Consider the following 11,221-nt stretch of genomic DNA (forward strand, 5'->3'; position numbering starts at 1 on the left):
TCATTTTGCATCGTCTCATTCTCTTTAAAGTCACCTTAAGCACCTTCTAAACACCATTTTGCATCGTCTCATTCTCTTTAAAGTCACTTTAAGCACCTTCTAAACACCATTTTGCATCGTCTCATTCTCTTTAAAGTCACTTTAAGCACCTTCTAAACCTCATTTTGCATCGTCTCATTCTCTTTAAAGTCACCTTAAGCACCTTCTAAACACCATTTTGCATCGTCTCATTCTCTTTAAAGTCACTTTAAGCACCTTCTAAACCTCATTTTGCATCGTCTCATTCTCTTTAAAGTCACCTTAAGCACCTTCTAAACACCATTTTGCATCGTCTCATTCTCTTTAAAGTCACTTTAAGCACCTTCTAAACCTCATTTTGCATCGTCTCATTCTCTTTAAAGTCACTTTAAGCACCTTCTAAACCTCATTTTGCATCGTCTCATTCTCTTTAAAGTCACTTTAAGCACCTTTTAAACCTCATTTTGCATCGTCTCATTCTCTTTAAAGTCACTTTAAGCACCTTCTAAACCTCATTTTGCATCGTCTCATTCTCTTTAAAGTCACTTTAAGCACCTTCTAAACACCATTTTGCATCGTCTCATTCTCTTTAAAGTCACTTTAAGCACCTTCTAAACCTCATTTTGCATCGTCTCATTCTCTTTAAAGTCACCTTAAGCACCTTCTAAACACCATTTTGCATCGTCTCATTCTCTTTAAAGTCACTTTAAGCACCTTCTAAACACCATTTTGCATCGTCTCATTCTCTTTAAAGTCACTTTAAGCACCTTCTAAACCTCATTTTGCATCGTCTCATTCTCTTTAAAGTCACCTTAAGCACCTTCTAAACACCATTTTGCATCGTCTCATTCTCTTTAAAGTCACCTTAAGCACCTTCTAAACCTCATTTTGCATCGTCTCATTCTCTTTAAAGTCACTTTAAGCACCTTCTAAACACCATTTTGCATCGTCTCATTCTCTTTAAAGTCACTTTAAGCACCTTCTAAACACCATTTTGCATCGTCTCATTCTCTTTAAAGTCACTTTAAGCACCTTCTAAACCTCATTTTGCATCGTCTCATTCTCTTTAAAGTCACCTTAAGCACCTTCTAAACACCATTTTGCATCGTCTCATTCTCTTTAAAGTCACTTTAAGCACCTTCTAAACCTCATTTTGCATCGTCTCATTCTCTTTAAAGTCACCTTAAGCACCTTCTAAACACCATTTTGCATCGTCTCATTCTCTTTAAAGTCACTTTAAGCACCTTCTAAACCTCATTTTGCATCGTCTCATTCTCTTTAAAGTCACCTTAAGCACCTTCTAAACACCATTTTGCATCGTCTCATTCTCTTTAAAGTCACTTTAAGCACCTTCTAAACACCATTTTGCATCGTCTCATTCTCTTTAAAGTCACTTTAAGCACCTTCTAAACCTCATTTTGCATCGTCTCATTCTCTTTAAAGTCACCTTAAGTACCTTCTAAACACCATTTTGCATCGTCTCATTCTCTTTAAAGTCACTTTAAGCACCTTCTAAACACCATTTTGCATCGTCTCATTCTCTTTAAAGTCACTTTAAGCACCTTCTAAACCTCATTTTGCATCGTCTCATTCTCTTTAAAGTCACTTTAAGCACCTTCTAAACACCATTTTGCATCGTCTCATTCTCTTTAAAGTCACTTTAAGCACCTTCTAAACCTCATTTTGCATCGTCTCATTCTCTTTAAAGTCACTTTAAGCACCTTCTAAACCTCATTTTGCATCGTCTCATTCTCTTTAAAGTCACTTTAAGCACCTTCTAAACCTCATTTTGCATCGTCTCATTCTATTTAAAGTCACTTTAAGCACCTTCTAAACACCATTTTGCATCGTCTCATTCTCTTTAAAGTCACTTTAAGCACCTTCTAAACCTCATTTTGCATCGTCTCATTCTCTTTAAAGTCACCTTAAGCACCTTCTAAACACCATTTTGCATCGTCTCATTCTCTTTAAAGTCACTTTAAGCACCTTCTAAACACCATCTTGCATCGTCTCATTCTCTTTAAAGTCACTTTAAGTACCTTCTAAACCTCATTTTGCATCGTCTCATTCTCTTTAAAGTCACCTTAAGCACCTTCTAAACACCATTTTGCATCGTCTCATTCTCTTTAAAGTCACCTTAAGCACCTTCTAAACCTCATTTTGCATCGTCTCATTCTCTTTAAAGTCACTTTAAGCACCTTCTAAACACCATTTTGCATCGTCTCATTCTCTTTAAAGTCACCTTAAGCACCTTCTAAACACCATTTTGCATCGTCTCATTCTCTTTAAAGTCACTTTAAGCACCTTCTAAACCTCATTTTGCATCGTCTCATTCTCTTTAAAGTCACCTTAAGCACCTTCTAAACACCATTTTGCATCGTCTCATTCTCTTTAAAGTCACTTTAAGCACCTTCTAAACCTCATTTTGCATCGTCTCATTCTCTTTAAAGTCACCTTAAGCACCTTCTAAACACCATTTTGCATCGTCTCATTCTCTTTAAAGTCACTTTAAGCACCTTCTAAACCTCATTTTGCATCGTCTCATTCTCTTTAAAGTCACCTTAAGCACCTTCTAAACACCATTTTGCATCGTCTCATTCTCTTTAAAGTCACTTTAAGCACCTTCTAAACCTCATTTTGCATCGTCTCATTCTCTTTAAAGTCACCTTAAGCACCTTCTAAACACCATTTTGCATCGTCTCATTCTCTTTAAAGTCACTTTAAGCACCTTCTAAACACCATTTTGCATCGTCTCATTCTCTTTAAAGTCACTTTAAGCACCTTCTAAACCTCATTTTGCATCGTCTCATTCTCTTTAAAGTCACCTTAAGCACCTTCTAAACACCATTTTGCATCGTCTCATTCTCTTTAAAGTCACTTTAAGCACCTTCTAAACACCATTTTGCATCGTCTCATTCTCTTTAAAGTCACTTTAAGCACCTTCTAAACCTCATTTTGCATCGTCTCATTCTCTTTAAAGTCACTTTAAGCACCTTCTAAACACCATTTTGCATCGTCTCATTCTCTTTAAAGTCACTGTGGGAAATTAAAGTCAAGCATGTTGCCTACATTCTGGCGGATATCATTGGCATAGAAAAAAGGATTAACGAAAAGGATTAATGAAAAGGGAAATAGGAACTAAGTCAAATGAATTATAAGGTAACGCGAATGAACTATATTTGACAGATTAATAAACAGTAGCAAACTGGATCTCAAAGTGTAAGGTTGTAATTGCACAGCACGAAGACCATCCGAAAATTCACACATTTGGTCCTTCGAACCGGATTTTTCGTGTTGAGTGAAAGTTTTACTCAGTAATTGTTTTACGAACAATTATCTCGGTTTACGTCTACGACGTACGCAGTGTCTTACGGACAATTGTTTTCTTCGACGTTCACGACGTCAAGACCGCGAAGCAAGTGTTAGGAGAACATTCGACGAGTTCCTCGTCAATTGTGAACACTGATTTGCACAACGAGTGCAACGCAAAGGATTTGCACAACGAGTGCAACGCAAGGGATTTGCACAACGGGTGCAACGCAAACAACAGTGCAGTGAGAAAGAGTGCACACAATACGAAGTTAGTGAAAGTCGCCTACGCATCTCACCGCATCTCGATAGTGCTGCATCATCTAACCGCCATCACGTTTTGCGCGCCATCAAAGTTTGAGAGAGTTCGCGCGCATTTGATCTTCCAGCGCGTCACCGGTTAACCCTTGGGGGACAGCGAAAAAAGGCCACAGTGAAAACAAAAAAACTTTTAAGAGAAATGGAGAAAAAACTCAAAGCGGCTCAGCATAAAAAGAAGGTTGCGTTGGAGAATATCAAATCGCTTGAAAGATTTGTGACCACGTTCTCCAAGGATGAAGTGGGTCAGCTTCCAGGTGCATTGGAGAGGCTTCAGCAGCAAAAGGAGGATTTCTTCGCAGCGATGGCGAAATTAGAAGAACTCGATGATAGCAGTGAAGCGTTGGAATCGTGTATCAGCGATAGGATTGACATGGAGGAGCGTTGCCAACGTTTGAAGGCATTCTTGCGGACGAATCTTCCGAAGGAGACACCAGATTCTTCGATGCTGGCAAACTCAACAATGGCATTTGGACGGCCAACTGCAACCAATCTTCGGCTTCCAAAAATCGAATTGCCTACGTTCGCCGGTGACTCTACAAAATGGCTCTCGTTTCGCGACCGTTTTGTATCGATGATCGATGATTCGGCAGAATTGTCATCGATTGCTAAACTGCAGTATCTACTGTCATCTTTAAAGGGCGACGCTGCTTTACCCTTCGAGCACACACCGTTAACAAACGAAAACTACGCGGTCACTTGGAAGGCGCTGTTGAAAAGATACGACAATACACGTAGCCTTATTCGTGAGTATTGGCGGAAACTTCATTTTCTTCCGGTGGTAAAATCAGATAGCGTCGAAAATCTAACTAATTTAGTGGATGAATTCACACGGCATTTGAATGGTTTGGCCAAGCTGAAAGAACCTGTGGAGGCATGGGATACTCCTTTGTCCAACATGCTGCTGATGAAGTTCGACAGCGAGACCATTCTTGCGTGGGAGAAGCATTCCGTCCACTTCGAGCGGGACAAATATCAGGAACTGATGAAATTTGTCGAAGATCGGATCCAGATCCTCAAATCCACTAAAAGCCTTACCATTGTAGAGGATTCGACGATTAAGGTGGCCGGCAACGCACGGCAAAATACCTCACGGAGAGCCATTACAAACACCGCAGCCATTCATAAATCCTCGGGGCAACCACGGTGTTTATTGGAGTGCGCTGAAAATCACTCGCTACGCATGTGTCCAATATTCAACGGCAAGGATGTGCAGCAGCGACGCGACATCGTGGCAAAGAAGCGCTGTTGCTGGAATTGCCTAAGCAATACGCATCTAGCGAAGGACTGCAAGTCGGATCGGTCCTGTCGCACGTGTGGGGAGCGTCATCATTCACTGCTACACATTTCTTCGACGATATCGATGGGAGTGAACTCGGAAGACGAAACGGTGTTCCTTGAGACGGCGGTGCTACATCTCGTCGATGACTACGGAACAAGGCACGAGGCGAGAGCGCTTCTCGATTCCGGATCGATGTCTAACTTCATCTCGGAAGCGTTCGCTCGGAAATTAATGGCCTCTCGGTCTAAGGTCAACGTTTCCATCTCTGGCATCGGTATGGCGTCGCAGTTGGTGAACGGGTCGATTGTGGCAACCGTCCAGTCGAAGATACAACCATTCGCGACTCAAATGGAATTCCTGATCCTGAATAACCCATCGGCGGACATCCCAACGACTCCCACTGACGTGTCTTCCTGGAGGATGCCGGTAGATGCAGTTTTGGCGGATCCATCGTTCTACATCCCAGGCAGAATTGACATCGTCATCGGGGGAGATGCGTTCTGGGAGATTCATTCCGGAAGGAAACGGTCGCTTGGCAAGGGACGTCCGTGGCTGGTCGAGACTCCCTTCGGTTGGGTCGTCGCGGGTAACACTGCCCAAGCTGCAAAGGAGGCTCCACGAATTTGCCATCTGGCTACGTCAGACACCCCACTGGAAGCGATCCTGAACCGGTTCTGGGAATGCGAAACACTTCCCAACGAAGCAACGTTTTCGGCCGAGGAGGACCTCTGCGAGAAACATTACGTTTCTACGACGACTCGGGACGCTGCGGGAAGGTATGTGGTTAGTTTACCGTTTAACTCGAATGCCAATACAATTTTAGGAGCTTCTAAGGAGATCGCCGATCGCCGGTGGGCGGGAATGGAACGTCGGCTGAATTCCAACCCGCAAATGAAAGAGGCATACATCAAGTTTATGAAGGACTACGAGCGTTTGGGGCACATGAAGAAACTTAGCGAACCCGTTGATGATTCAGTTCCGCATTACTATCTGCCGCATCATGCAGTAGTAAAGGAGACCAGTATGACCACTAAGGCTAGGGTTGTCTTTGATGCATCCTGCAAGACAACTTCCGGGTTTTCACTAAACGACACTTTGCTCATCGGTCCGGTAGTACAGCAAGATCTGCTTTCGATTGTCATGCGTTTTCGGGCTCATGCGATAGCAATTACTGCAGACGTGGAGAAAATGTATCGTCAATTCCTTCATCACGCCCAAGACAAGAATTTTCTTCGCATTCGGTACAGAGAAAATTCCGCAGAACCCATAAGCACCTACGAACTACAAACGGTTACCTACGGCACGGCATCGGCACCATTCTTAGCTACACGAACTCTGAAGCAGATTGCAAACGATCATGGGGAGCAATATCCACGCGCAGTTAGCCCTGTACTGTACGATTTCTACGTGGATGACCTACTAACCGGTGCTGACGATCAAACAGATGCAATCGAAATAGTGAGCCAAGTTACAGAAATGCTGCAGTCAGCTGGTTTATCGCTAAAAAAGTGGGCATCGAACATACCTGAAGTGCTCTCTCGCATTCCACCAGAAGACGTAGCGATCTTACCAACATACGAATTACGAGACGCGCAATGTGTATCCACTCTCGGGCTTGTATGGGAGCCAGCCCTCGACTTGCTTCGGTTCCGGATCGATCTTCCATCTACAGCACCAATATGGACACGAAGGATAACAATGTCTTACATTGCAAAGATATTTGATCCACTCGGATTGTTGGGACCAGCCATAACAGTAGCCAAGCTATTCATGCAACAGCTTTGGTTGCTAAAGCAAGACGGGAAAGCTTGGGACTGGGACGTTGAGCTGCCATCACAGGTCCAAAAGGAATGGCACAAGTTTTACTCTACATTACATCTTCTTCGGGAAGTACGCATCCCGCGTTACATATCAAGCCGGGAACCCACGAGCATACAACTACACATCTTTGCAGATGCATCCCAAGCTGCATTTGGGGCATGCTGCTACCTTCGAACTGTAAATCGAGACGGGATTTCTGTTCAACTCGTGGCAGCCAAATCCAAAATCGTTCCATTAGATAACCCGCATTCTATCGCTAGATTGGAACTATGTGCGGCTCGACTGGCAACACACTTATACCGGAAGGTCAGCCAATCCTTAAACATTACTATACAATCCACGGTATGCTGGACCGATTCCATGACCGTGATACATTGGTTGAATTCCTCACCTCGACGTTGGAAACCATATGTGGCAAATAGGGTGGCTCTCATACAGAAGGAGTCCAGCATTACGTGCTGGAAGCATGTACCGGGCACAGATAATCCTGCAGATGACATCTCGCGTGGTCTTCATGCAGATAAGCTATTGGAATGCGATCGGTGGTTCCATGGCCCGCACTGGTTGTCCTGCAACGAAGAAAGCTGGCCTGTGCACAACCCATCTACAGAGGAAGGAGATTGTGTATCGGAGGAAAGAGCAGTGACGCCACGTGTGGTTGCTGTATCAACGACGGCAGATTTCAGCAACAAACTCTTTGCATCATTCTCGGCATACCATCGCCTTCGCAGATCTATGGCGTTTTGTCTGCGTTTTATTCATTGCCTGACAGGACGCGGCGCATTCAGAACCACGGAAGACGGAAATTCACCGGAACAGCTGTCACTGGTTGAGAGAGTGCCACCATTAACACGGGAAGAACTTCTCCAGGCTGAAATCCAGTTGTGCCGGTTGTCGCAGGAGGATAGCTTTGCAGAGGAACTGCATACCGCAAAGCATGGCAAGGAGATTCCGAAAACGTCGAAGCTGAGGTGGCTATCGCCCTTTGTTGACTCAAAGGGATTACTGCGAGTCGGTGGTCGGCTTCACAATGCGCAGATTCAGGACGCGACCAAACACCCGATTCTGCTCTCCAGTAATCATTCATTGGCCAAGTTATTGACAGTCGCGTATCACTTGAAATTATTGCACGCCGGACCTCAGTTATTATTAGCCACACTACGTCAACGATTTTGGATAATTGGCGGGCGCAGTCTCGCTAAGTCTGATTACCACCATTGCCAACAATGTTTCAAGGCGAAGCCAACATTGGTGAAGCAAAGCATCGCGGACCTCCCAATTTCACGGGTAACACCTACGAGACCGTTTGCTGTCAGTGGAATTGACTACTGCGGACCAGTCTTACTAAAGTCAACGATTCAGAACCGCAGCCCGACGAAGGCGTACATAGCTATATTCGTGTGTTTCGCGACCAGGGCGGTACACATTGAATTAGTGGGTGATCTCACGACGACGTCCTTTCTGGCAGCACTTCGGCGTTTTGTTGCAACAAGAGGGAATATCTCAGAACTTCACTCCGATAATGCAACGACATTCAAGGGCGCCGCGCATGAGCTTCATCGCCTCTATAAGATGCTCAAATGCATTCAACAAGAGCGGGACGAGATTTTCAACTGGTGTGCGAACAACGAAATTAAATGGAAATTCATTCCACCACGTGCTCCGCATTTTGGCGGTCTTTGGGAGGCAGCGGTACGTTCCGTAAAACAACACATTGTTCGCACAGTAGGAAGTACGAGCTTAACTTATGAGGCAATGGTAACTCTGTTAGCCCAAGTCGGACAAAATAAATTTTGGTGTTTAAATTCACGACCGCTAGTGCCATTGTCAAACGAACCCACAGATACAGAGCCACTAACACCAGGGCATTTTCTAGTAGGCTCCAATATGTGTGCATTACCACAAATTGATAGGTCGCAGGAACCATCAAATAGGTTGAAGGAATTTGAGCTAGTACAGAAACATTTACAAGCCATCTGGGCGCGCTGGTATCCGGAATACCTTCAACAATTACAAGCGCGTGCTAAAAACTGTTCAAATAACCCTGTAGAGCTAGAAAAGGGACAACTCGTCTTGATCAAAGAAGATAACGTACCTCCAACTATGTGGCCCATGGGGCGAATAACAGCAGTGCATCCAGGGAAGGATAGCATAGTTAGAGTTGCTACAATTCGAACTGCATCAGGGAAGGAAATTGTACGAGCAGCAGCGAGACTCGCTCTCATTCCCAATCCCCAAGTGTAAAACCCATAGGCGTAGGATAAAAAAAAACACTCACGCAACAGTTAAAAAAGGGATACCCTTTTTTGGTGGCCGGAATGTGGGAAATTAAAGTCAAGCATGTTGCCTACATTCTGGCGGATATCATTGGCATAGAAAAAAGGATTAACGAAAAGGATTAATGAAAAGGGAAATAGGAACTAAGTCAAATGAATTATAAGGTAACGCGAATGAACTATATTTGACAGATTAATAAACAGTAGCAAACTGGATCTCAAAGTGTAAGGTTGTAATTGCACAGCACGAAGACCATCCGAAAATTCACACAGTCACTTTAAGCACCTTCTAAACCTCATTTTTGCATCGTCTCATTCTCTTTAAAGTCACTTTAAGCACCTTCCAAAACACCATTTTGCATCGTCTCATTCTCTTTAAAGTCACTTTAAGCACCTTTAAACCTCATTTTGCATCGTCTCATTCTCTTTGAAGTCACCTTAAGCACCTTCTAAACACCATTTTGCATCGTCTCATTCTCTTTAAAGTCACTTTAAGCACCTTCTAAACCTCATTTTGCATCGTCTCATTCTCTTTAAAGTCACCTTAAGCACCTTCTAAATACCATTTTGCATCGTCTCATTCTCTTTAAAGTCACTTTAAGCACCTTCTAAACCTCATTTTGCATCGTCTCATTCTCTTTAAAGTCACTTTAAGCACCTTCTAAACACCATTTTGCATCGTCTCATTCTCTTTAAAGTCACCTTAAGCACCTTCTAAACACCATTTTGCATCGTCTCATTCTCTTTAAAGTCACTTTAAGCACCTTCTAAACCTCATTTTGCATCGTCTCATTCTCTTTAAAGTCACCTTAAGCACCTTCTAAACACCATTTTGCATCGTCTCATTCTCTTTAAAGTCACTTTAAGCACCTTCTAAACCTCATTTTGCATCGTCTCATTCTCTTTAAAGTCACCTTAAGCACCTTCTAAACACCATTTTGCATCGTCTCATTCTCTTTAAAGTCACTTTAAGCACCTTCTAAACCTCATTTTGCATCGTCTCATTCTCTTTAAAGTCACCTTAAGCACCTTCTAAACACCATTTTGCATCGTCTCATTCTCTTTAAAGTCACTTTAAGCACCTTCTAAACCTCATTTTGCATCGTCTCATTCTCTTTAAAGTCACTTTAAGCACCTTCTAAACACTATTTTGCATCGTCTCATTCTCTTTAAAGTCACCTTAAGCACCTTCTAAACCTCATTTTGCATCGTCTCATTCTCTTTAAAGTCACCTTAAGCACCTTCTAAACACCATTTTGCATCGTCTCATTCTCTTTAAAGTCACTTTAAGCACCTTCTAAACACCATTTTGCATCGTCTCATTCTCTTTAAAGTCACTTTAAGCACCTTCTAAACCTCATTTTGCATCGTCTCATTCTCTTTAAAGTCACTTTAAGCACCTTCTAAACCTCATTTTGCATCGTCTCATTCTCTTTAAAGTCACTTTAAGCACCTTCTAAACCTCATTTTGCATCGTCTCATTCTCTTTAAAGTCACCTTAAGCACCTTCTAAACACCATTTTGCATCGTCTCATTCTCTTTAAAGTCACTTTAAGCACCTTCTAAACCTCATTTTGCATCGTCTCATTCTCTTTAAAGTCACCTTAAGCACCTTCTAAACACCATTTTGCAACGTCTCATTCTCTTTAAAGTCACTTTAAGCACCTTCTAAACTCTTTTGCATCGTCTCATTCTCTTTAAAGTCACTTAAGCACCTTCTAAACCACATTTTGCATCGTCTCATTCTCTTTAAAGTCACTTTAAGCACCTTCTAAACCTCATTTTGCATCGTCTCATTCTCTTTAAAGTCACCTTAAGCACCTTCTAAACACCATTTTGCATCGTCTCATTCTCTTTAAAGTCACCTTAAGCACCTTCTAAACTCATTTTGCATCGTCTCATTCTCTTTAAAGTCACCTTAAGCACCTTCTAAACACCATTTTGCATCGTCTCATTCTCTTTAAAGTCACCTTAAGCACCTTCTAAACACCATTTTGCATCGTCTCATTCTCTTTAAAGTCACTTTAAGCACCTTCTAAACACCATTTTGCATCGTCTCATTCTCTTTAAAGTCACTTTAAGCACCTTCTAAACACCATTTTGCATCGTCTCATTCTCTTTAAAGTCACTTTAAGCACCTTCTAAACCTCATTTTGCATCGTCTCATTCTCTTTAAAGTCACCTTAAGCACCTTCTA

At 42.6% G+C, this 11,221-nt stretch overlaps 1 protein-coding gene across 1 annotated transcript; it reads left to right on the plus strand.

Moving 5' to 3' along the window:
* Positions 1-3,787: 3,787 nt before the first annotated feature.
* Positions 3,788-6,817, plus strand: LOC131271164 (uncharacterized; the record flags this gene model as incomplete). The annotated part of the gene is made up of 1 exon (XM_058272553.1): positions 3,788-6,817. A coding segment is annotated over exon 1 (3,030 nt), but the record flags the coding sequence as incomplete, so codon positions are not given.
* Between the last annotated feature and the right edge of the window lie 4,404 nt (positions 6,818-11,221).

The sequence above is a fragment of the Anopheles coustani genome, unplaced genomic scaffold (genome assembly GCF_943734705.1).
Source record: "Anopheles coustani unplaced genomic scaffold, idAnoCousDA_361_x.2 U_93, whole genome shotgun sequence".
Lineage (NCBI taxonomy): Eukaryota > Metazoa > Arthropoda > Insecta > Diptera > Culicidae > Anopheles > Anopheles coustani.